This window comes from Enhydra lutris, unplaced genomic scaffold, assembly GCF_002288905.1.
Source record: "Enhydra lutris kenyoni isolate GAN:26980312 unplaced genomic scaffold, ASM228890v2 scaffoldscaffold26, whole genome shotgun sequence".
In the NCBI taxonomy this organism is placed as follows: Eukaryota; Metazoa; Chordata; class Mammalia; order Carnivora; family Mustelidae; genus Enhydra; species Enhydra lutris.
This window is the reverse complement of record NW_019154110.1, coordinates 7,279,696-7,306,791: the sequence shown is the minus strand read 5'-3', so window position 1 is coordinate 7,306,791 and position 27,096 is coordinate 7,279,696. Positions and strand designations below refer to the sequence as shown.

The 27,096-nt window shown below is 43.7% G+C and overlaps 1 protein-coding gene across 1 annotated transcript in view; it reads left to right on the top strand.

Annotated features, from left to right (window-relative positions):
* Positions 1 to 27,096, top strand: part of LOC111151444 (myosin ID) — a 243,387-nt gene that overhangs the window by 84,869 nt on the left and 131,422 nt on the right. Inside the window, exons 17-19 of the mRNA XM_022509449.1 lie at positions 12,440 to 12,663; positions 17,739 to 17,883; positions 18,408 to 18,512. Of these exons, the coding sequence (XP_022365157.1) occupies positions 12,440 to 12,663; positions 17,739 to 17,883; positions 18,408 to 18,512 (474 nt within the window). The remainder of the gene's footprint in view (positions 1 to 12,439; positions 12,664 to 17,738; positions 17,884 to 18,407; positions 18,513 to 27,096) is intronic.

The window sequence follows — 27,096 nt, the reverse complement described above, 5'->3', positions numbered from 1 at the left end:
CCTTGTGGTTGCAAGATGGTTGCTAACAGTCTCAGCAACAACACTGTTTTCTCTGTGGCCAAGGAGAGTCACGTTCAGAAGTTCTTGAACATTTTTTGCAGCAAAGTGAGAAATTCCCTCCTTCAGAACCACCTGCCAAAATTCTTCTCGTGTTTTATTGGCCTAAACCGATAACCGTGGCCAGGACATGGTAAAAGATAAAATGCTAAGAAACCTTTGGAAATGTAAAAAGAGGTTGACTTATTTCATATGTAAAAAGCCCTTACAAATCATTATGTAAAATTATGAATATATGATGGGTTAAAAAAATAGCAACAACAACAACGAAGAGCTGTTTCACAAAGGAAAAATTCAAATCACTGGTGAATTTTTAAAAAGTTGAATAACACTCATAAAATACTTTCATCATTGCAACAGCATATTATCAACTTACTTGATTCTTTTTAACTGTTCACATGGTAGAGTTTGGAAGTGGGAACTTTAATATATGGCAGCTGAAAACAACAACAATCTGTTTTTAGAACTTTGTCGTAAATTATTCGTGTGCATGAATTTAGGTATGATGATAGGAGATTTATAATTGCCAAAAAAAAAAATAGAAAGCAACAAAAATATCTGATAGCAGGGTCTGGGTTAATTGAATTGTATGCATCTATCAGACCGAGTACTGTCAGATCATTCCAAATTACATTATAGCAGGATATTTGATCACATGGAAAATTGTGTCTCCCATGTCCAGTAAGATCCATTGCAGAACATTTTATGATTACTATATGACCTCAGTTTTGTATAAAATATGTATTGAGTCATAAAAGAAAGGGAGTCCATTTGACTATGTAAAATTGAAAAAAACAGAAAAACAACTTCTGAATGGCAGCATACCATAAAGAGTGTCAAAAGATCACTGGCATGCTGCGGGGAAATTTAAAACACCAGTGACAACCTGATGATCCTTTTAATTTATAAAGAGCTCATCATATAAGTCAATAAAAAAGACAAAAGAAAATGGGTCAAAAAGAATAGAAACATGCAGTTCACAGAGAAGAATTACAGATGACTAATAAAAACATAAAGTTATTTTTTAAAATAGATCCTAGGGAAGTTAGTTGAAAAATTAATCACATTCCTATTGACATCCATTTTAAATCTGCTGTGACTTGCTTGGTATATAACTAAGAAACCCCGCTTTTCTAATATTGTATTAGAAAACATTTCTTGATAAATAGGTAGTAGGAGTTTTAAGATTTACAAGTACAAGGTTATATTTCTAGTAGGATTTTCAGTAATAAAGACAGAGCTATATGTGCAGATGTAAAGCCTCAACATCATTGAGCCAATCTAGCATTTTACTTTATCTAGATCTTTCTCTAAACAGCGACATTTCTTTCTGCATTATTCTAGCATGAGCTACTTATTAATTTGATCACATGTATTGCCCACTGTTGTGATAAATGATGCACTCAATGCCATTGTATTTTTCTTTTTGTAATTGAGTTATAACCCATAATGGTCTTCAGAGTTCCTTAATCCTATTACATTCAACTTATGTAAACTTGAACTGTCGAAAAAGTGCCCTTATTAAGTGTACATTTTCCTATCCTCCCATTCTTCCTTATGCTAATTACGATCTGAGGGTAATGAAGAGAGGAAGCATATTTAATGTTTACTCTACATCATCCAGGGGACCTTGCCCAGGGTACTCCCTTCCCCCACGAAACACCTTCAGCTGGTACCACTCTTCCAGGGAGCACTGGTAGCTGATGGCATGCTGGGACGCGGGGTGCACCGAGGAGCACTGGTCTAGCAGAACCCTGCTAGCTCCATCTTTCATTGCCTACAACCAGAGCCAGACTACTAGCAGGAGCTGTGAACACTGATCGCCCTCCTCTGTAGAAGCAGAGATCATAGGTCCGGAAAATGATTGTTCTTTTAAAACACCTACGTTTAACGCATGTCAAGTGTCTAGCACAAAGCCTGGCGCGTCTTAGTGAAATAATGTTTTCTCTCCCTTCCCTCGGGGATAGTAATCAGAGGAAGGTCAAAGACTGTGCTTGTCAGTTCAATTTGAAATAACATTTTAAATTTTGGCTCATTCTCAGAAACTGTTGAATAGGATCCTAGGGCTTGCTTTTATAAGTTCTCGAATGTAGCATCCTTGCTTTTCAGGTGGAGAACCCAAAGCCTGCAAAATCTGACAGCCTCATTCCCCCAGTAGTCCCAGGGGAGTGCTGGCCGCTTCCTCCAGAGCAGGATTCTCTCTGCTCCACCCCCAGACTGTGCTAGTCGGGGAGCTGTCCCTCCGCGTAGTGCTGGACTTCTGAAACAGCCTCGCTGTGACTGAGGATTCCGGCTTTGGTAAACGATCAGATCTTGCTTTTTAGGGGATTAGTTGTAGCTGTTTTTCAGGTATCTCATAGGCATTTTGGGTTTTCTGGGCTATCATGGGTGTCTCCTCTTTTCCTCCATATTCCCTACAGACACTACACATATAGTAGCAAATTCTTGGGAAATTCTTGTAGAATGAACCAACCGTCAAAATGATGCTTATGCCAAAAGTGGCCTATTTTGGGATGGCAAATCTTGACCCCCTTCCAAATGAGTGATTAAACTGTATACAAAGGATTCTGTAGTCAGATATGTTTTTGTTTTTTTTTTAACTTCTGTTGAGCAAAGTTAAAATGGGTTTCTTTACATGAAACTTTTCAGAGCTTTTAATATGCTCAGTCTACATCACGAATCTCCCGAAAGGAATTGCAGTATGCAGTTTTCTGCATCTTACTGAAAATGGAGCCTCTTTCTCAGAAAGCATTTCAAAGGCCTTGTGTCCCAGAATTCACTTTTGGAACTCTATAGGAAAGAATGTTAGGATGCACCTTTGGCAGGTCCTTTCAAATAGCAGTTATTATCTGAACTTTTGCATGATCTAGAGAACCATTCAAAATTGAGATCATTTGCAAACATCTGAAAGCGAAGGCATACTAGGTTTTTGTGTTTGTTTTTTTTTAAGGAGTTCTGCATGTTTTAGATGCTAGACATAAAGGAAGAAAAGTCAGGACATTTGTTATACAAGGTAAAGGCCCAACTTGTACCCTGACCAGGCGGTGAGCCCCTCAGTATTAGATGGAGATAGATACAGGGGTGGAAAAGGCAGTACACATCTTCAAACAAGGCTGAAACATCCCTAAGGCGCCTTATTGGATCTGCTCCCATGCCCACATACCCGACCAAAACCGTATGGTTCTACGTCAAAAAGCAGTTTTGAGATAGCCTTGACCTCAGAGATTTTGAAGGTGAGTTACCAGTTTTGTACATCCTCTTTCAAGAAAACAAAACCAACGCAAAGAGAACCATCACTTTAGTATGGAGTAACTATTCTAAACACCACAGTGTTTATGTTCCAACAAGGCTCAATCCTGAAAGGCTTATCCGAATTACTTAACCTATTAGCTGGAGTAATTTTATGTTCAATTGTCTTCAAAATAATTGCCTTTGGGCTTTGATCGAGTTCTATTCAGCTGCTGGTCTGACAATACTTGGCCAAGAGCTTTGATTGCTTCTTGAAGTTACAGTTACAAGTAGGCTGCCCAACTGTGGGATCATCCTTATAAAGAAATGATTACTGGGCCACAGTCGTGCACCCTGAAGAATTGCTAGGCCACCTGTAGTCAGGCCCCCTGTGGCCAAGGCCGTATGTAAAACAGTGCGAGTCCTCAATGAAGGTTCACAACTCAGCTGACTCTCAGGTTAGTCTATCAGACTAAACAGCTCAGGGTTGGTAAAGTCCACTCCACCGGCCAGACACCGCCCTGCACACACTGAATTACGCTCCTCAGGACAGCTGTATTGATCTGATCACACCTTTCTTTATTTGGGGGTTTTTTGGCTTGGTTGTTTTTTGTTGTTGTTGGTAGTGGTTTGTTTTGGGGGTTTTTTGTTTGGTTTTTTTTGAGGGGTTTCTTTGGGGGGTTCTCTTGATTTTACTGGTTTTACATTTGTTTATTGGCTAAAGATTTGGTTATTTCCTTAATTCCCCCTCAGGTCTTTAAGATGCTATTAATTTATCTATAAAACTAAGGAATTTTGTGTCTGCGTAGATGCTAAGAACCTACAAATTACATCCCCTCCGCCTGATTTTCTTCCTGTCACATATTAACCTGCTGTTCTGGCAAAAACATTGGCACTGGTGGTTTATAAATAGTACTTCAGGTCTTTATTCATCTTACCCTCATTGAACTTGAAGAGGAATCACTTGGGAAGATTTTACTGTCTTTGAGTCTTTCTTTAAAGTAACCCCTAGAAGAGGCAAAACTTTCATTAATCAGTCATGAAATAGCCCAAATGGGATGCAGCCACCATATGCTACAGGAGCCCCACTATCCACGGGGTACATTTCAGGAACCCCCGTGGGTGCCTGAAACCACAGATAGTACTGAACCCTGTATGTACTGTGTTCTTCCTCATTTATGAATTTATGAAAGAGTCACAGTAAGAGGTTAACAACCGTAACTAATAATAGGACAATTATAATAATTTGTTATGATAAAAGTCATGTGAATGCGGACTTTTGGCTCTTTTATTTTTTAATTCTTTTTTATTGACATATAATGTATTATTTGCTTCAAGGGTACAGGTCTGTGAATCATCAGTCTTACACAATTCATAGCACTCACCATAGCACATACCCTCCCCAATGTCCATCCCCCAGCCACCACATCCTTCCCACCTCTCTTCCCCCCCAGCAACTCTCAGCTTGTTTCCTGAAATTAAGAGTTTCTTATGGTTTGTCTCCCACTCTGATTTTGTCTTGTTTCATTTTTCCCTCCCTTCCCCTATGATCCTCTGTCTTGTTTCTCAAATCCTCATATCAGTGAGATCTTGTGATAATTGTCTTTCTCTGATAGATTTATTTTGCTCGGCATAATACCCTCTAGTTCCCGTCCTTGCAAATGGCAAGATTTCGGGTTTTTTGATGGCTGCATGGTATTCCATTGTGTGTGTGGAATACACACACACACACACCACATCTTTATCCATTCATCTGTTGATGGACATCTAGGTTGTTTCCATAGTTTGGCTATTGTGGACATTGGGGTGCACGTGCCCCTTCAGATCACTACATTTGTATCTTTAGGGTAAATACCCAGTAGTGCGATTGCTGGGTCATAGGGTAGTTCTATTTTCAACTTTTTGAGGAACCTCCATGCTGTTTTCCAGAGTGGCTGCACCAGCGTGCATTCCTACCAACAGTGTAGGAGGGTTCCCCTTTCTCCTCATCCTCGCCAGCATCTGTCGTTTCCTGACTGGTTAATTTCAGCCGTTCTGACTGGTGTAGGTACTATGTCATTGAGGTTTTGATTTGTACTTCCCAGACACCGGACTCTCTCTCTCTCTCTGAAAATATCTTACTGTGCTGAACGCACCATCCTTGTGATGATGTGCGAGGATAAGATGCCCACGTGATGAGGTGCAGTGAGGTGAATGACATAGGCACTGTGACATGGCATTGGGCTGCCATTGACTTTCTGACCATACCGCGGGAGGACCCATCTACCATGGGTAACTGTGGGTAACTGAAAATACAGAAAGCAAAACCATGGTAAGGAGGGGACGGCTGTCACTCGATGGGGTATGTGGATAGATTTAATGTATTTTACAGTTCAGAGTTCAGCCTGTTACCTCAATAAATTTTTATCTACCCCAATTGTTTAACAGTCAGAAACTGTCACAGTGCTGCCCGGGTAACTGTTGGGGGATTTAAGTTTAGAAACAGGAAAGATGCTCTCCTAGAAGTTGTCCCTGGGCACAGAGGGCCTGAGAAGCTGAAATTTTGAAGGCTTCTGGTTGTGGAAACCAAGAGAATATCCAGTTCAGAGCATCAGGGATCTGCTGGAGAACAGGACAGAAAGGGCCCAGTCCCCAGGATGACTGGAAAACAAAAACAGAAAAAAAAAAAAACCCACAGAGAACTAGAAACAAAGAAGGAAAGCTGACCTGTGTTTCTTTCTGAGACTAAGCTGAAGATACGTAATTGACCTACTTCTCAACAGAGCATAACCTAGAATCCTGCATCTTTTGCAAAATGCATCTTGTACTTTAGTGACAGCAGATATTGCTCTGAAAGGCCTGACCACTGAGGAAGTGTGCCTCAGAGGGAAACATGGTAGAATTAAGACGGCATCATAAAAACATGTGGTTAAACATGACAGATTGTGTTTATATCCACTCCCTCGCAAAACCCCTAAATGATAGGTAAGGGATAAAAATGGGAGAAACCCACAAGGACAAACAGAACCATAAAAGCAACAACAGCAGACAAGAGGGGTCCACGTAATTTTGGAAATAAGTGGATGTGTGGTTAGTCCCCCAAGCAGGTGGAGAAAGCTGACATCTAAGTGTCTGCTGAGAAGCAGACAGGCAAGCCAGTTTGCCTAACTGCAGGGCTGTGGAAAATTCAGGAGTGGGAAGGACCAGGTCCCTCTGGAGGTAGGGGTGTTGAGGGGGAGAGCTGAAGGAAGTTGGATGACAGTCTGTATAAAGACCAAAACACAGGTCTCCTTCCCGACCCTACAAAGTCAGGTGACTACCGCAGTCTCATTCTGGTAGAAGACAGGAAGCTCACTCTGAAGAAATACAACCAGAGAAGCTCTGGGCTTTGAGGGACACCAGGCACTATGGAGGAAAGGGGACAGGCACCATTCTGACACCAAGGAGAGTAAGTGAAAGTCTGGATACTAAAGATCCTCCCCCAATGCCCCTTTACTCAGAATTCCGGCAGCAAAGAGGAAAAACACATCCTGGGGTTCCCCACAGATGGTCCCCACCCGATTACTCTATGTAATGAAGTCCCCTCATTCCTCAAGCACATGCACAGAGCTTTTGAGTGGCATGCAGTACCAGATGGCCAAGGATCCCAGGAGATTTGAGGAATGCCTCTAGCACAAAAGGCTGAGACCAAGACAAATGGGAGAAGAGGGGATTTAGAAGGAACATACAACACAAGGAGCATTGTAAAAAGCAAAAGCATGATTCATATCCTCAGAGAGGAAGGATGAGATGTTGCTTTTGTTAAACAAGAGCAATGTGCTTTAAAAAGAAATGTTTGGGGTCACCTGAGTGGCTCAGCCGGTTAATCATCTGCCTTCAGCTCAGGTCATGCTCTCAGGGTCCAGGGATGGAGTCCCACATTGGGCTCCACGTTCAGTGGAAAACCTGCTTCTCCCTCTTCCTCTCCCTCTGGCCCCCCAATCATGCTCGCTCGCTCGCTCTCTCAAATAAAAACTTTTTTTTTTAAGATTTTATTTATTTACTTGGCGGACAGAGATCACAAGTAGGCAGAGGGGCAGGAGGAAGGAGAGGGGGAGGGAAGCAGGGCCCCCACCAAGCAGGGAGCCCGATGCAGGGCTCGATCCCGGGACCCTGGGATCACAACCTGAGCCGAAGGCAGAGGCCCCAACCCACTGAGCCACCCAGGCGCCCCTCAAATAAAATCTTTTAAATAAATAAATAAATAATATTTGGAGAACAAGGATGAGTCTTAAAAATGGAAAATGTGAAAGCCAAAATTTAAGATTCATTACCAGGCTTGGAAGATGAAGGTGAAAACATTCATTCATTCTGCAGATATGATCGGGTGGCTCCTGTGTCCTTGGTATTGTTCTAGGCAGTGGAATTTCATCAGTGAGTAAAAGAGACAAAGAGCCCTTGGCCTGCTAGAGCTGAAATGCCAGCAGGAGGAGAGAGTAAACAATGCAGTAACGTGTGGGTTTCCTGCTGTGTTGTAGCGTGGAGTGCTAGAGGCAGGAATAACGCTAGAGCATGGTGGGAAGCACGGAGAGCGCCAGGTGGGAAAGATGGAGACAAGCTGAATTGTAAATGGGAAGGTCAGGGCCAGTCTCATTGGGAAGGGCCCAGAGAGCAGGACGCAGAGAGAGGGTGAAGAAGTGGGCCATGTGACATCCGGGGAGGGAGATCATTCTAGGCAGAGGGAGCATCCCCAAGTCCAGAGGGGGCTGGAGTCAGCGGAGGAGGTAACTGCCCCAGAGAACATGGGCCTTTGTGGCTTAGTGCGGGGGCTCTGGCTGTCACTCAGGGAACTGGAGAGCAGTGGCAAAGTTTCAAGCAGAGAAGTGACATGATCTGATTTCAGCTTTAAAAGGATCACTCTGGCCGCTGTGTTGGCGGAACTGACTTCAGGGGGTGAAAGTATCCAAGAGAGCAGTTGGACTCTCTCAGTGCTCTCTGATGGTCTTTCTTTGTCCCTTGGCTGTTCCCTCTGAGTCAGCCTCTCTGTTTGCCTCCCTTCTTTCTTCTTCCTAAGAAACAATGTGCTGGCCCTCTCCTCTGTCAATCTACCCTCTGCTTTATAGCTCCTGCTTAACTTTCCCTCCCAGATCCCACTGGGTGGCCTTCAGCGTCCTCTCTCTTACATCATACCCTAAAACACATAATATCTGGTTAGTTCCTCTTTAATGTTAATATTGTTTTAATAAGGGCCCCTTTGGCTCCCTTGTTTTTTGGTTGAGCCTCTCTGACCTATGCATGTAATTATTAAATATTTGCTGTTGAATGTAACATTTAACTCTCTGTTTTCTGACTTCCCATCATCAGGCAAAGTCCTCCATAGACATGTACTTTATATGACTCTTGAGAAACCCAGCAGTTTAAGCTGCTTTAAATAAAAAGGGAAGTGGAAAATCTGTCTTATACCTTAAATTCCAACCTGCAGACCCTTGATGGGAAAATCAAGAACAACCCTCCCCCACACAGGCTCACCAACTCCTGGGAACATTCTTCCTTAAACCAAATATGCTTAGATTACAAGGAAAAATACATCAATAATTTTTTTTTTTGCATGCAGTCATTTTCCTCTGTAGTTTTTCAATGCTTTTTTCCTGATGTTAAAAAATTAAAGCCTGAGGGACGTCTGACAAAACTGATAATGTAACTGCCAGGCTCACAAAAGTTCCTTTCCCCAAATTTGCTGAAATTAACAAAAATGTAAAAATGACAACAGAGAACCCACGAACCCTGAAACCAAGAAAAGAATCCCAACTTCATACCATAAAATGAGCTGTCACCCAGAAAAAGAAAAATTGGAGCAAATTGAACAAAGGTGCTAAAAAAAAAATCAATATATTCTTCAAAGAGAAGAATGGAACGTGGAGCCGTACAAGGAAGGAATTCTGAGACGTCTCATTGCTTTTGATGGTGTTGGCATCAAGTATAAAGGTATGCGGTGGGGGGGGCTGGAATTGCCCACACCTCCAGCATGAACCCTTTCTTCCATCAAGAACACACTTTCCCACAGGCAAGAGGAGTCAAGAAGGTTTACTGTCTTTCCTGCCTCTGACATATCAATAAGTAGGCAAGGAGTAAGGGAAGCATCTGCTAATAATAATAGAGCCAAATCAAGAAAGAGCTCTTCAAGACATGGGGAAAAAATACCTGTCTTCATCCAAGCCAGAAGACTGCAAGACCCCCCAGACTCAGTGAAGCACACGTCTGGTACATTTCTTCATTATTAAGGAGGGAGCATGATGGTATCCACCAAAAGACCCAGCTCGCTTGTCATTCCTCTTAAGCAATGGAGAGACCAGATAAAGCATATACATCATGGACATCCAGTCCATATGAGAGGTGGAAGAATGAAACAATATCCAGTCCAGCACTGTCTGGGGGCAATTAGTCGGCTGAGAATGAATGGCTCACACTCCTTAAAGAGTTTCCAGGGGCGCCTGGGTGGCTTAGTCAGTTAAGCATCTGACTGTTGATTTCAGCTCAGGTCACGATCTCAGGGTCATGAGATCAAGCTCCACATCAGGCTCCCCGCTAAGTGGGAAATCTGTTTGTCTCCCTCTCCCTCTGCCCCTCTCTCCACTCACACGCTCTCTCTCCCCACCCCCAAAATAAATAAGCAAAGCTTTAAAAAAAATACCTGCACATAAGGGCACCTGGGTGGCTCAGTCGGTTGAGCATTGGACTCTTGGTTCAGCTCAGGTCATGATCTCAGGGTCCCGAGATCGAGCCCCACCTTGGGCTCTGTGCTCAGTGGGCAGTCTGCTTGAGATTTTCTCCCTCCCTCTCCTGCATCTCCCCACCTCCCCCCAAGTACCAGCACATACGCTCTCTCTCTCTCTCAAATAAATAAATCTTTTTTAAAAGTTAAACATAAAAACCTACTCCTTAACAAACCCTTATTTATAAAATGCTTCCCCCCCCCAAATTACTGAAGACTTAAACCAAAAGCATTTTAATGAGAAATTCTGTGAACCCTCCTTGAAAATTAAGGATCAATTTTCTATACAGGTATGGCTCCAGGGAGTCTTAATTTCCTTCCTCTTCAAAAATAGAGGAAAGCAACAAACAGTATGAAACTTTAAGAACGTATTTTGTTTAAGAAATTGAATCACAGACTTCCACCCTGTAATTGTATTCTGTCGTTTTTTTTTTTTTTTTCAAGATGCTAAAGAAGGGACCTTTATTTTAGCTCTCGGGAGGAGGCGTAACAAAGCCATCTGCATGATGGATTTGGCGACGGGGAAGAGACCATTTTGGCTAAAAAGGGTTGCTGTACTGACGCCACATCCAGAAACAAGTTCTCATTGCCTCACAGTTTTTATATATTCTGGATTGAGGCAAGCTCTAGGTTCCCATCGCAAACTGCTCATGTGTCACGTTTCCCTCACATAGCGTGATTTTCCTTGACTTTGTTAGTTCCTTTTTAGGGTCCCTTGGTGACCTCCTCCTGCATCCTGAGCAAACAGATCTGTCCTTGCGGTGCAGCAGGTTGAAAAAAGGAGCACATCACAAGCCCGTGATGCCAGCTTAGGAGTCTGCATAAAGAAACACCTAAAATGATGGAGTAAAAGAGGCATTGCACCAGCTTTTCTGAGAAATTGGTGGCACAGGTGGAGATTTAAGAGGAAATGCAAGAAACCCGAGGGAGGCTGGAGCTTTTACTGTGGGCTTTGAAACAGAGGTGGAAAATCTTGGTCCCGGGAGGCCAGACACAGGGAAGGAGCTTAATACCAGCACCCCAAGAAGTGGGACTGGTGGGGCACCTGGATGGCTCAGTGGGTTAAGCCACTGCCTTCGGCTCATGTCATGATCTCAGGGTCCTGGGATCAAGTCCCGCATCGGGCTCTCTGCTCAGCAGGGAGCCTGCTTCCCTCTCTCTCTCTCTCTGCCTGCCTCTCTGCCTACTTGTGATCTCTCTTTGTCAAATAAAAAAAAAAAAATCTTAAAAAAAAAAAAAAAAAAAAGAAGTGGGCCTGGCTATCTAAGTAGCCACAGTAAATATCAACCGGAACATGATGGTGGGGGTGTCCAAGGAGTTTATTGAAGAAAGCAGAGCGAGTAATTTGGGGTCTTGGAGATCTGAGTGGCAGAAAGGAAGAGAAGGGGGCACCTGGGTGGCTCGGTGGGTTAAGCTTCTGCGTTCAGCTCAGGTCATGGTCTCAGGGTCCTGGGATGGAGCCCAGCATCGGGCTTCTTGCTCAGTGGGGAGCCTGCTTCTCCCTCTCCCTGCCTGCCTCTCTACCTACTTGTGATCGCTCTCTGTCAAATAAATAAATAAAATTTTAAAAAGAAAAAGGAAGAGAAGGGGGTCTATGCTGGAAATACTGTAGGAGAAAGAGTACGTTGTGGCGGTGGAGGACACGTGTAGGGGAAGAGCCAAGAATGAAGTGAAGATTATACCAAATTTCTTTTTACTCGAGAGATTGAGAAGTACAGGAATCTGGGCAGAGGATCCTGAAGGAGAAGTATAAGTAAGTATCTCTGACTTCACCGTGCCTGGGTACAGCTGGCACAGAGACATTTATATACTGTCTGATTGATTTCTGAGCTCCAAAACAATGTAAACAAAGATTCGTGTGCTGTTTGTCTTCGTCTGTGTCCCCCTTTCCCCCGGATTACATCTGAGTTTGGGGGGAATTTACCCAGCACCTGGGGAAGGGGACTGCACAGCTTGTATATAAGTCTGCCTGTGAATCCAACGGGACGGTCCAGCGGCGGCCAGTGGTGTAATCTGTGTAAAGCCAGGTTTCATTCAAGAACTGTAGATGTTGATGTAGACGTTGGTTCTGCCTCGTCTTGCTTTCTCTCCATGCTCTTCACATACTTCCGCAGAGACGTTTGCATTTTGGCTTTCCTCTCTTCATGATCCTTAAAAGTTCAAACACGCTGCTTCTGAGGCAGCACACATCCCACTGCCAGTGGGGAACAGCGAGACCACGGAAGCAAATGCCAGCGTGACTCCTGGCGCCATCTGTTGGTGGCAGGTGGAATAGATGTGCTTTGTCTACCTCATGCATGATCCCCTCCCCCCCCCCCCCCCCCTTGGTAGTTTGTAAGCAGAGGATCTTATACAAGTTCAAAGTCATATACCACTGACTCAGCCAGCCGGCAACACTTGTCTTTTTCTTCCTCTGGTGTGAAGGTGTGGCGAGGCACGCTGGCCCGCATGCGGTACAAGAGAACCAAGGCAGCTCTGACAATTATCCGGTATTACCGGCGTTACAAAGTGAAGTCGTACATTCACGAGGTTGCCAGACGCTTCCACGGCGTCAAGACCATGAAGGACCACGGCAAGCACGTGAAGTGGCCAACCCCACCTAAAGTTCTCCGCCGTTTCGAGGAGGCCTTGCAGGCCATTTTTAATAGGTAAGAAAGGGCCTGTTGGTATGTGCTACTTCCATTAAGGGAACACCCCTCACGTCTAAAGCCCCAGATCTGAGGCCATGCTATGGGCTCAGCCGTTTGCATTTGCAGGACACCTCCTGCCTGAGGTCTTTAGCTCTGTAGATTCCTCTCTCGGGGCATCTGTGTACTGCTCAGAACAACGGGACTGTGCTTTTTGTTCTCCCTCTAGCTGTGGAGAGCCGTGCGCCACCAAGCCTGGATCATGCCACAGTTAAGATAAGCTATTAGCACGCTGTCTTCTTCTCTTATTAGCAAATAATAACTACTTATCACAGTCGCCACCCATAACTCCAGCTGGAAAAGGCGTTAATGCTTTTGGGGCAGCACTTCTCGATCCTGGTTATGAAACCTGCCAAGCGTACCGAGGCCACATCCTGCCTCCAGAAAGTTCTGTGTAACAGAACCAGGGAGTGGGGCCCAAACAGAGGTCCTTTCTAAAGTTTCCCAGATGATTTTTGTTTGTTTAAGATTTATTTATTTGAACGAGAGAGTGAGAGCGCACAAGCAGGGTGGCAGAGGGAGAGAGGGAGAATCAAGCAGACTCGACACTGAGCACAGAGCCCTGCATCGGGCTCGATCTCATGACCCCAAGATCACAACCTAAAGCTGAAACCAAGAGTTGGATGCTTAACTGTGCCATCCAGGTGCCCCCCAGATGACTTTAAAGTATGAGATGGAAAATGATTTATTTTAGAGCAACCTTTTTTTTAAACACAAATAGATAAAAACCTTTGATAGATAAAAATCTGATATCTGTCCAGCTGATCTCATTTTTCGTAAAGTGCCCTGAATCTGAATCTGTAGCGATCCATAGCCCCTTCCCCCTCCTTACTGCTGCTTATTGGTTGCTGGTGTGCACCAGATACATTTAGCTGTGCCTTAGGTACATAAAGTGAGCTAAGGGTTCTCAAATATGGCCATTTGGCCGTGTGGTCTTCCACAAAGAGCACTATGAAATAATCGGCATACCGAATGTAAAAGAACTAATTTATAATTCTGTGCTAAATGAGATTTTGTCTTCCTTTAGAGTTAGCTCTGTGTAATTGGTGGCAGATATCAAAAGATAAATAAAAATGCATAGAAATAAAATTCTTTAATCTATACCCCATTTGGCTTTTTGTAAAAAAAAAAAAGAAAGAAAGAAAGAAAAGAAATGATATCTAATAAAAAGAAAAGCTCAAGAAGGAATCATTGAAAGCAAAATTACCTCAGTTCTCAGCTCTAATACTATAAATGTTCGTTGTATGCTGTCAGGCATTTAATGCACAGGTGAGTGTTTTTCATGAATGGTATCATCTGTAACCTGAATTTCAACTTAATTTAAAAAGTGATTAAGCTATGCCTGAATATATATGCTCATTGTGGTTTTTTTTTAAAGTGAAATAATATAGAAATGTAGAAGATATAAAGTTGAAATCCTCCGCACCTCCTCTTGTCTCCCCCATTTTATTTCCTTCCCCTAGGATAATCTCTCATTAACAATTAGTTTGTATCCTTCTGTGCCTGCCTCTGTGCATTTCCAAACACACACCGACATGGAAGAGACAGCATGGTATAGTGGTTAGGAGCACAGATCCCGGGAGCCTGGGTTTACAGTCTAACTCTGCTGATGCCTGTTTGTGTAACCTTGGGCACATTAGATAATCTGTCTGAGCTTCAGTTACCATATCCATAAAGTGCTCTAACAGTAATACCTGTTCGTAGGGTTGTTGGAAAGATTATGAGTAAATGTATATATAAAGTATTTCAGATTATGCTTGACGCGTAATAAACACTGTAGAAATGTTGGCTCATACTCAGAGTGTATGCGTGCACAGTCCCCAGTCACAGATCATCTGGGCTCTTTTTCCTCTCTTTTTCAAACAAGCAGGGTTATAGGACGACTTAAAAATGTTCTGGAGACCTGTCTATGACAGTAAGGAAAGATCCGTGTAGTACTTTTAACAGCCACAAAGCGTTATTGATTTTGTGTTGCACTGCGGCCTGTGTGGGCTTCTTTTTAGATTCTGATGGTTTTGTAGATGGCCTAGATTTGATGAATTTTTGCAAAATTCCATTTATTCATTCGGCACATATTCCCTCAAGGCCAGCTGTGTCATGGGCACTGGCCTGGGTTCCAGGGAGATGGTGACAGACAAGAAGGATGGGAAGACAGTCCAGCCTTCTCAGGGCTTCAGGTGTCTGAGCATTTTGAAAATAATGCGTCTGCTCTGCCAGCTGACTTTGCACACACGTGTGTATACACGCACACATGCACACGTGCACGTGCACCGTGAAGGAGCCCTGCCAGTTGTGTTAATCTCATCCAAAGGCAAACTTTTTCTGTGAAGGGCCGGGTAAGAAACATCACAGGCTTTATGGGCTGCGTATGGTCTTTGTCACATACTTTGTTTTGCTCTGGTTTTGTCAAACGTGTAAAAAGCTGTTCCTAGCTTGTGAGCAGCAGAAAACCAGGCCATGGGCTGAATTTGGCACAGACTGTGGTTTACCAACCCCTGATAGAGTCACTGTTTCCTACTTGATGTATTCTCCCCTTTTGTGATCTGAGGACAACAGAGAGAAGTGTGCTAAAGAACTCCACCGTGATTGTGGGCTTGTGTTTTTGGGGGGTTTTCTGATTTTTCTAAAATCTCAACATTAATCATGGTTAAGCTCACTCCTGTTCCTCACAGTAATTCTTTTTCCTTCTGGGAAGGCTGGGAGCCTTCCTCATGCTCAGCTTTGTCCCCCTGTTCATGGGGTCGAGGCGGGTGATTTTTAGGCCGCCATAGAGATGGTGTTGAGGACTACAGGCGTTTCTAGAGGGTGGTTTCCTTGAGCAGGGTGAGGAATCTGGCTGGCTCTCTTTGTGGTTATATAGGCCAGTTCCCAGGTGCCCCGTGTGCCTCTGCACTCTGCAGCCAGTCAGGGGTGGACCTTGTCCTGGGCCACAGTGGGCAGTAAAGAAGGGACAGATGGACTAGACACCAAGGCTGAAAACAGACCAGCAGACAGCAAAGACTGCCTCTACCTCCCTTGGGACCCAAGGACTAACTGAAAGCCACTTAGTATTATGAGATGTACCTGTCACCAGTGACCTTGGCGATGACCCCCAGCTGCTCCCAGCCTGTCATTCTTCCAGCATCTTCTGGAATGACCTTAGGACAGTCTATCCCATTGCAGTGTCCATTGGCCACGGAAACCAGAGAGGAGAATTTCGCTGGCTGAGCCTTTCCTTTTTCCAAGGCTACTTTTATTGTATCCTGCTACCTCTGATGCTCCCCCACAGCAGGGGCCCCATCTTGCCATGGGCAGGCATTCTTTGTGCAAAGAGATGGCACCTCTCCCGCTGTGAGATCCTTCACTGCCCAGCCTGGCCTGGCCACCAGCCCTAGCTGCCTCCGGCCCAAGCACTCTCCGGGCTGTTTCTGGCAAAGGGGTTCCTCTCCTTCCACCGAGTGGACGGCTCAGCTCTGAGCCACTCCTCCCACGGCTTGGTCCAGTCTACTTCGAATCTCCAAGAAAGTCTTCCCATCTTGCAGTTCACTGACCTCCTTCCCGCTCTCCAGGGCTGCTACAGAGCTTTTCCTTCTTTGTATATTTATTTAGTTGTTGCGGTGGGAGTTTCGGAAAGAAAAGCAAACCTTTCGGCTCAAGTCACTGTCTTGAAGCCAGAATCCATCTCGGGAAAATCTTAGATGGAAGCAGTCTCACATTCTGCGCACATCCCTGGGGGAGGGAGCACCTCTCCGTGTTAGGTGTCTCTTGGCCTCGTGCTCTGTGGAAGACAGCTAGGGGACCACCGGCCTTGATGATTCCGTCTGCTGTGAAGAAGCTCTGGGTTTGTTTCCAGCCACAGCTCCCGTGGCAGAAAGCAAGACGTGAGTTCAAGTAAGGCCGGGACAGAATAAAAGCTGTGTGCTTGCTTTCCTCGATCAGGGATAGATTATTTTCAATGTGTGCTTTCAGTTCCTTGGACCCAACAGTCTTGGGGCCGTCTTTAAATTCCCCCTTATTCTCTTGCTCCCATATCGAATCCATCAATAAATCTACTGGTGTGTCCTTCAAAATGCATGCAGGACCAGCACGTGTCTCTGCCTCCACGACTCTCTACCAGATCCCAGCCACCGACCTCTCTCACGTGCCTTGTGGAAATAGCCTCGTACCCCCTCCAGCCTTCTTCCACACAACAGTGCCCATCCCCTGCTCCGCCCACCACCGCCCTCCTGTCCTTTCCTCGCCAGAGTTTTTTCTCCATAGCCCTGAGCACATCACACATTCCTATTGGTTCACTGTCTGTCCCTGCTTCAGGAAGGTAAGCACCTAGCAGAAAAGACCTCGATCCCTTTGTTGGATCCCTCGATCCAATGCCCAGAATAGCCTCTCAAGTTTAGTAAGTGCCTAGAAAGGGCTCAGTGAGTACCTCAGTGTTGAAAGAAGGAAGGACTCTCTGTGCTCTGACTATAAATGTCATGAGAAAACCCATGTGTCACGAAGTTCTAGTTGCTTTCAAAACACACAAATGACAATGCGAGTTATACAAAGATCTTTGTCTAAAGAACTATGTGCATTTTATAAGTCAAGCAGAGAGAGTCAATTATCATATGGTTTCACTTATTTGTGGAGCATAACAAATAGCATGGAGGACATGGGGAGATGAAGAGAAGGGAGTTGAGGGAGATTGGAGAGGGAGGTGAACCATGAGAGACTATGGACTCTGAAAAACAACCTGAGGGTTTTGAAGGGGTGGGGGGTGGGAGGTCGGGGGAGCCAGGTGGTGAGTATTAGGGAGGGCACAGATTGCATGGAGCACTGGGTGTGGTGCAAAAACAATGAATTCTGTTACGCTGAAAATAAATTTAAAAAAAAATAAAAAATAAAGAACTGTGTATTTTAACAAGTTCTGTGTATATTTTGGAGACCTTTCTTTTCCTTGTTTTTAGGGTATCCTTGCAAGTACTTTGATTTAAATTCTGCTTAATGGCAGCCCGGTTATTTGGGGGCACGAATGGGACTGGGTTTCTAAATCCTAAAACATTTCACTTATTCGCTTCCAGATGGAGAGCATCCGAGCTCATCAAGAGCCTGCCTGCTTCCGACCTGCCCCAGGTCAGGGCCAAGGTTGCAGCCATGGAAATGCTGAAAGGTCAGAGGGCTGACCTTGGGCTCCAGAGAGCCTGGGAGGGCAACTATCTTGCTTCGGTACGTACGGGACAGCAAACCAGAATCTGATCCTCCCTTTACCGAGAAAGGGAAGAAATTTTCTCCAAAACTTCGTGGGAAGAACAAGACCCCTACAGAAACTAAACTGCTATGGGCGATACTGAACTGAAAGATTTTGTTGCTTCTAACTGTGTGGTGTTTGATGTTTCCCTTGCTTTAAAAAGGGCTGTCTGCCGCTCCGCGCCGTACATACGAGGCACACTCCAAAACCACTTTTTGAGCATTTGAACCTTCCCTTGCATAATTCAGCAGCTGTTTTTAATTACCACCTTTATATTAATTATTCCCAGAGCTGCATTTCATCCTCCCTCCCATTCTGTATTTTAAAAGTTTTATAGGCCCTTCGGTGGCATTAACACCCCTGTGGCAGCTGGTATGGGAGATAAAAGTACGCACGCTGAGAACAGTCTGAGCAGGGTGGGAAAGCCAGGCCACGGAGAGATTGCCTTTTCCTCCAAAATGCTAAGCAGATTCTTTTCATCACTTTCCCCCTTTTCTTTCAGAAGCCAGACACACCTCAGACCTCAGGCACTTTTGTCCCCGTCGCAAACGAGCTGAAAAGGAAGGACAAATACATGAATGTCCTCTTTTCCTGTCACGTCCGTAAGGTGAGGTGGGCTGGGGCAGCCCCCCTTCCAGGGGAGACGGGGTTGGGTTCAGAGGCCCTTACATCGCTGTGACGGCAGTAAAACAGGACCGCAGCTACAGCCCCAGCTCTGCCAACACTGAGTGCCACCCGCCCGTGCTGGGGCCGGGGTGCAGTGGCCAAGGTGACTGTGGCTGCGGGGGGTAGGAAGTGGACATACTTGGTTTTGGGGGGGCTCCTCCCTGTGTTCCAACACTGGTAACTTTATGGCTCACCTGTCTTTTCCCAGCACGTACTGGTCTGCCTTGTAGCTCACGGTCATTCAGTACTTCTTGTACATGTTTGATCGCTATTTTAAAGGTGGGGAAGGAGGGAGGAAGAACAGAGTCTAGAAAAGGGAGGACAGAGAATTTGGGGGGAGGGGAGGGCGAGTTACACATGCTGTGAATCTAGTCGTTGTTTATCTGAGGCAAGACGTGTGTGTGGACTGTTACTTGCCTGCAGATGATGTCCATGGGGCTAGTGAAGTGTGGAAGTCGGAGAGGGGAAGGCGGGAGACTTGGTCGGTTTTTCAAAACTTCAAAATGCTTTTCACAAAATAGAGAGGAAGTTGCGATGATTAATTTTTTTAAAAGGCATTTTGTGAAAATTAGGCAGATAAATTTCCAAATATTAATGAAACGGGTGAATTTCTGGGGTGCCCAAGTAGCTCAGTTACTTAAGCATCCAACTCTTGAGTTCATTTCAGGTCATGCTAAGGGTCCTGGGATTGAGCCCCACATTGGGCTCCACACTCAGCGGGGAATCTGCTTGGCATTCTCTCTCTCTCTCCCTCTCCCCCTCCTGCTCTCTCTGTCTTTCTCTCACTCTAAGATAAATACATAAATCTTTAAAAAAATTTCCTAGATTGATCTCAGAAGAAATATTGACATAAATATGCCAGTATCCAAAGTAGGAATGAAGAAAATGATAAAAGATTTACCTCATAACAAAAGCCCAAGTGTGGGTGACTTGGGGTATTTTGTTTCAAATATTGCAAAAGTACACAATTGCTGTATTATTCAGATCAAAATAATGAAATATTTTTCCACTGTAATCGGCAAACTTTGACACATTGATAACCAGTGTTTGCACGAAATTTAGGGAAATGCTGTTGATAAGATACAGTCCTTTTGAGTGAACAGTTTGGCAAGAGCTACCAAAATTTTAAATGCCCAGACCACTTAATCTAGGAATTCCAGAACTCAGGATTTATCCTACGATATATTCACACATACATCCAAAGATGTAGTTTTGTACATTGTAATTGCCAAAAAACTGGAAAAAAATACCATTAATATATGATGAGATTAGTAGATAATTGTGTTTGTGCCCAGTAAAATACAACATAGCTATACAATGAGCAAAAGGAGGAAATATGTTAAAAAAAAATAAAAACTAAAAGGACAGAATCTATGAAACAATGGTTCTTCGGTCACTGCACATCAAGATATGAGAAACAGACAAGTGAGCCCTACAGGCAGCTGATTGACTTCCTGGAGAAACATTCTAGTCTCTGGTGGGATTGGGGGAGCCCAGGTGGAGCTTAATGGACTCCCTGACAGAAACAAGAGGGCTGAGCTGGGAGACACTAGGGCAGCTAGAGTTTGCAGAGGAGAGTGCCAGAGAAGAGCAAGCGGCACAGAGAGTATGGAGAGACCTCTGGATAGCCTCAGGGGGTCCGCAACAGGTATTTGCCTGAGCTGAGCACAACTCAGCGTGTGCGTGTGAGGAAACTGCCCAAGGCTAGTGCAAGAACCACCCCAGAGGGTAGGCGGCAACCAGAACCAAGTACTCACAGGTAGTACCTGCTCCCACCAGCCATGGGAAACACTCATGATTCATGGGATGCTTGGTAGAGTATGGACAGTACAGGTCATGGGGAGGAATTAGCCCTTGACTAAACACTGCCCTAATCCCACCCAGCAAATCTTGAAAACATGACTCAAAAGAATCAGACTCTTTCCAAGCAACCTAACAGTGTCCCAGAACAGTGTTCAAAGATACACCCAAGAATATGAACTCACCAGCACCCAAAAGAGAAGATTCAGAATGCATGACATTGGATCCAAAATTACCAGGCCTACAAAAGCAGCAGGAGACTCTAACCTTTAATGAGAAGAAAAGTCAGTCATTCAAAAGGATCCAGGACTGATGTAGATTATAGAATTGAAAGACAAGGTCACTAAAATAATTGTTATGTGTATGTTATGGATAGAGATGGAAAACACAGCATCTCAGATTTTTTTTAATATACTTGATGAGATTAAAAGCAGTTTAGATGCTGCAGAAGAAAAATTAGTAAACTTGAAGAAAGAACAATAAAACTACCTCGAATAAAACACACAGAGCAAAGAGGGGAAGATGCAACCACCCTAAAAAAAGAAGAGCAAAATATTGGGGCCCTGTGAGCCAATGTCCAGTAGCCTAATATATGGGCATGTGGAGCCCCGAGTGGAGGGAAGAGAAGGGGGGGAATTCAAAATATTTGAAAAAATAATGGCTGAAATTTTTCCAAATTCAATGAAAATTGCAAACTCTTAGACCCAAGGAACTCAACAAACGTCAAACACGAGAGACAGGAAGAACACCATACGGAGGCACAACATGATCAAATCCCTTAAATGCAGCAGTAAAGAAAAAAACACAGAGGAGAAAGGTGAGAATGCATCAGATTTCTTGTCAGAAACAGGGCAAGCAAGAAGACAGTGGGGCAACAGCTTTAAAACTTCTTTTACTGAAGGAAAAGAACAGCTGTCAACCTACAATTCTGCACCCAGCAAATATAGCTTTTAAAAACCAAAGCGAAATAAAGACATCTTTGAGCATATCCAAAAATACGCACTACAGGAAATGCTAGAGAATGGCCTTCAGACGGAAGGAAAGTGGTTCCAGATGGTAGTGTGGGCATAACCAAGGAATGAGGAGCAAGGAGAATGGTGGCCTCATGTATAAGTACATAATATTTTTCTTATTATTTGAATCTCTCAAAACGATAATTGAGTGTACGCCAACACTCATAGCAGCGTTCACGGTAGTTAAAGATGGAAACAACCCAAATGTCCATGGACAGATGAATAAAGAAGACATATATCTGGGGCACCTGGGTTGTTCACTCAGTTAAAGCATGTGACTCTTGATTTCAGCTCAGGTTGTGAGCTTAGGGTCATGAGGTGGAGCCCCCCTCAGGCTCTGTGCTAGGTTTGGAGCCTGGTTGGGATTCTTGGAAGGAAGGGAGGGAGGAAGGAAGGAAAAGGAAGGGAGAAAGGAAGGAAAAAGAAAAAAAAGAGGGAGGGAAGGAAGGAAGAAAGGAAGGGAGGGAGAGAGAGAAAGAAAGGAAGGGAAGGAAGGAAGAAAGGGAAGAAGGAAGGAAAGGAAGGAAGGACATGTGTATCCAGGCAATGGGATACTTATTAAGCATAAAGAGGAAGGAAGTACATGCCTACAGCATGGATGACCTTGAAGATATCGTCTAGGTGAATAAGACACAAAGACAAATACTGTGTGATTCCACTTACATGAAGTACTACATTAGTCCGTTAATGGAGAAAGAGCATAGAATGTTGGTGACCAGGGGCAGGAGTATTCAAACATTCTAAGGAAGAGGAGATCACCTCTATATAATGTAGACTAATTAAATAGAGAGTAGCTTTAAAAAAACAAAAATCAGAATGAAGTAGGAAAGCTTGCTGGCAGTTGGGTGGTTAACCAAGTGGAGTCTAATTCTGAACTCATAGATCCAGAAGCTCTTTTATAAGCAGACCTGGAGGTGATCAGATCATCAAGAGTGGCTCTTGTGGGCCAGAATCAGACATAAAACAGTGTATGAGCCGCAGTGTCAATGTGTGAATTCCACAAAGGAACATACCATGCTAATGGACTCTCATATCTACTCTCTAGGGTACTTCCTTTCTAGTACCAAGCTATGTGAGAAGTCAGGTTAGGAATCAGAACAATCGAAGAGTGTCGAGTGGTTTTGAGAATTATGTCATCTGCTTTGGAAAAGCCTGGTGTCTCTGATTCTGTCTTTCCAGTGATGACATTGTGATGCCTGACCACATGTCTCTCCCTGGGTCCTGCTGGATAAAGGCCGAAAATTCTTAGTCATGCTCCTGTGCTTCCAAAGTCAATAAAAAATAATATTTCTTCACACTATAGCTTAGTTTTTTTTAATTTGAGTATAGTTGACACATAATGTTACATTAAAGTACAACGTAGTGATTCAGCGACTCTATACATTACACTGTGCTCACTGATGACAGCTGCCACCTGTCACCGTACCACACTATGACAACATCGTTGACTCTATTTCCTATGTCGTCCCTTTTATTCCCGCGACGACTTCTCTCCATAACTGGAAGCCTGTTTCTCCCGCACCCCTCCGTCCCTTCCCTCTGGCAACCATGAGTTTGGGTTTTTTTCTCTGCATTGACAGGTCCGATTCTGCTTTTTGTGTATTTATTTGCTGTTTTTTAAATCCCACATATGAGTGAGATCATCGGCAGTTGTCTTTCTCAGTCTGACTTATCTCACGTCGCGTAATACCCTTTGCGTTCATCTATGTTGTTGCAAATGGCAAGATCTCATTGTTTTTATGGCTGTGTGTTGTTGTGTGTGTGTGTGTGTGTGTGTGTATAACACATCTTCCTTATCTGTTTATTGATGGACACTTAAATTGCTTCCATACTTTGATTGTTGTAAATAATACTACAATAAACATAAGGGTGCAAATATCTTTTTAAATTTCCTTTGCGTAAATACCCACCCAGTAGTAGAATTATTGGACCATATGGTATTTCTATTTTTAATTTTTTGAGGCACATACTGTTTTCCGCAGTGGCTACACCAAATTACATTCCCTCCAACAGTGCATGAGGGTTCCTTCTTCTCCACATCCTCACCAGTACTTGTTTTTTCTTGTCTTTGATTCTTTTTTTTTTTTTAAGATTTTATTTATTCATTTGACGGAGATCACAAGTAGGCAGAGAGGCAGGCAGAGAAGGAGGGGTGGGGAGCAGGCTTTCCGCTGAGCAGAGAGCCCGATGTGGGGCTCGATCCCAGGACCCTGGGATCATGACCTGAGCCAAAGGTAGAGGCTTTAACCCACTGAGCCACCTAGGCACCCCTCTTGTCTTTGATTCTAACCATTCTGACAGGTGTGAGGGGATAGCTCATTGTGGTTCTGATTTGCACGTCCCTGATGATGAGTGATGTTGCATGTCTTTTCACGGGCCTGCTGGCCATCAGCACATCTTTGGAAAATGTCTATACGGGTCTTCTGTCCATTTTCCAGTCAGATTGTTTGGGGGTTTTGGTGTTGAGTTTAGATAATGTCTTTCCTAGAAATTATTTAATCCCAAGCATGTGCCAAGGTAAACTTGAGATGATTTCAGTAAGGCCTCTTTCTTTATGCTTTGATTCTTTTGAGAACAACCACTTTCCATTAACTACTGTTATAAAATGTCCTTTAAGGTTGGAGACTTCTGCAAATAGCTACACTTGCCCAGAATGTGTTTTCTGTTGGTCTGACTCTTCAGGGGACCTTTAGCTCTGACCCCCTGTGGTGTTGACTAAGACTATAAATAGATCGCCAGAAGGATCTGGGCAAGAGCCAGGTGATAGGGAGTTTTCTTTGGTTGAGGATTTTAGCATGGATCACGGAAGAAATAAGATGAGATCTCTTCTAACAGTCTGTGATCCAGTTTTTTTATTACCTTATGAATTTATGAGAAAAGGTGTTTCTATGCCATCATTATTTTAATTAAATTTGAATTTACAAATTGATGTGTGTTTATTAAAATTTTCTCTTTGCCACTTCGATTCTGCTGTAACGCAGCTTAAAGCTCCTTCTTTGGGACAGGATGTCATTCCCACTCAATTGGTTTTAAGTATAATTTGGGTTGCTAAGCACAAGCTAGGGGTATGTGACCTGTTCTCGTTAGAAATTATGTTTTTATATAAAAAGGAATGTAATATTTCTAAACAGCCCTTCAGTAAAATGGCTGCTTTGAGGTTTTTGCCTTTGGTTTCCAAGCTAACTCATGGACAGATCACAAAAAGGAAAGTACTGTCCACTTTTATCATCGTGGCGGGCCTATTGTTTTGACTCTTGTGCGACCTTGCAAAATGAGGCAATGCACTTTTCTTTTTTTGTACTCTCGGGCAACACACCACTGTTTCTTAGGTGATTTGGCCAAAGGTGAGGAACACTACTGTTGCTTATGACCCACGTTCCACTCTAGATGCCCTCTCGTCCCCCTGCTCTAACATGCATACAAATGATTAGTGTCCTCCCCCATGCGTTTCAGAAACCAGTGTGCTATTGGATTTATTCATGTGTTTATAAAAAGGTTGCCTTGTATCGTCTGTGGGAAATGCTGGGTAAAGCAGTCCAATATGTTCTTTAAGTGCAGAATGCTCAGAGCCTCTAATACATTCATGGGTTACGAGTATCTTAGGGGAGGCTGTGGTTTGCAAGGTTCCTCCAAACAACCTGACTTGGAACCCTTTCTCTCACAAAGCATCTCATGAGGCTGGGGTTGTGCAGAACAACTTAGAAAAATGCTAACGCAGGAGCTCTACAGTCACCTTGTTTCGAGCCCTCTGACAAGGGCCAAATCCCTCTTATGGCCAAAATCATTGCTATGTGATGTGGATAATCCCTGCCAAGAGCAGTCATTAGTTTCCCACATACACTCTACTTTACTCTTAATTACAGATATCATTTTTGTCGAGTTGAAGACTGAAAAATATGCTTTGGTTACAAAAGCAGTGTTTGCCAAATTGTCGGATCTCTAAAACTATGAGGCAGAGGGGAGAAGACCGTTGCAAACCTACATTTTAGTTTGTGCTCTTACCTACAGCAGCATACCAAGCTGTGTCCTGTCTTACCTACCCTAATTTAGTTAGCTGTACAACCAGCAAAGGCAACAGTGCGTACCAATTAGTCTCTAACTTCTTTGTTTGCATCTTGAAAATGTGATCTGGGGAGCGGGGGATGGGGAGATATTATCTCAGGTTCGCCTTCTGTTTTGCTTATGGGAGGGGTTTATAGTGTTCTTTGTTGTTTTGCTTTGCTTTTCCCTCTAATCACTGAGAGATATGACTTTATAGTTGTTCAGAAATGTTTTTGTGCTCAGTTCTTGTTTTTTTTTTTTTTTTAAGATTTTTATTTTTTATTTGACAGAGAGAGATCACAAGTAGGCAGAGAGGCAGGCAGGGGCCAGGAAGCAGGCTCCCCGCTGAGCAGGGAGCCTGACACAGAGCTTGATCCCAGGACCCTGGGATCACAACCTGAGCTGAAAGCAGACGCTTAACCGACTGAACCACCCAGGCGCCCCGCAATACATGTGTTTTCATAGTGTCTGCTATATTAGGGAGCTTTTTATTGAAGAGATCGCTTCCGGATAGTCTTCCAGCCTCAGAAAGAAGAAAGCAGAGTCCCCACTTCCTCTTTCTTCAGTGCAGAAATGGAGGTTTTCCAAGACCACACCGGGCAATGGGGACTTAAGCTATTGAACAAAAGTGCTATCATTTGCCACTTGGGACATTTTTTTCCACACATTATGCAGCCTCCCCAGTGTGCTGCCGTGTTTTCCAGTCATCAACATTGATTGGCTCATGTGGGGAGGAGCTCCTCTTGAAATTATCCTGTCGGATTAGAATTGCTTTCAAAACCAACCGATCCACAAGGATAGAGTAAACTCTAGGGGCTGCCCACTTCTGTACTGGGGGCTGTGAGGTATAAGGAAAAAGCCATCAGATGATAACGACCCTCAGGGAACTTCCAACCTGGCTAGAAGACAGGATTCCTGTCTGTGAAATAAGAAGGCAGTAAATATGGCTCTGTCCTGGATATTTGAGATGTTACGGTGTTTTGTTCATGTACTTGTATTGAGGTATAATTTATATACAAGTAGATGCCTGGATCTGAAGTATAGAGTTCACTGATTTTGATGAGTGTGTACACCCATGTAAATCACAACCCTGGCCAGATAGAGAACATTTCCATTACCCTGAAAAGCTCCCTCATGCCCCTTCCCATCCAAGCCCTCCCAGTACCAAGGACAACCACTCTTCTGACTGCCTTTACCATAAAGTAGTTTTGCTGTTTTTTGATCTTCATTTAAAAAAAAAAAAAAATCATACGGCTGATATGAGATTTTTCTTTGTTTTCAAGTAAATTCCTAAGTTTTATTTGTCACTATTTTGGTAACCTATTTGTAGCTATTTTACAAGGGAAGCAGCTTTTTCATATACTGCCAATCTTCAGGTAACCTGTATAATCTTTTATAGTGGCTGAGTTACTTAGATCCACGTTCATGAGGTTATAGTAACTTATCACAAAATTCGTAAGTAGAATCAGTATCCTGTGCCAAACAGAGCTTCAACTACAAGTTTAAAAACACAGTGTTCTACACAACTGTTTTATCAAATGTATTCCTAACACGCATCCACGGCCCCAAAATTACAAGTGTCCTTGCAAAACTTTACAGTTATTAAATGAAAACTTTTGCCCTTTTAGTAAAGAAGTGTAGATACTAACTAAACTTTACAGTGAGAAGGTA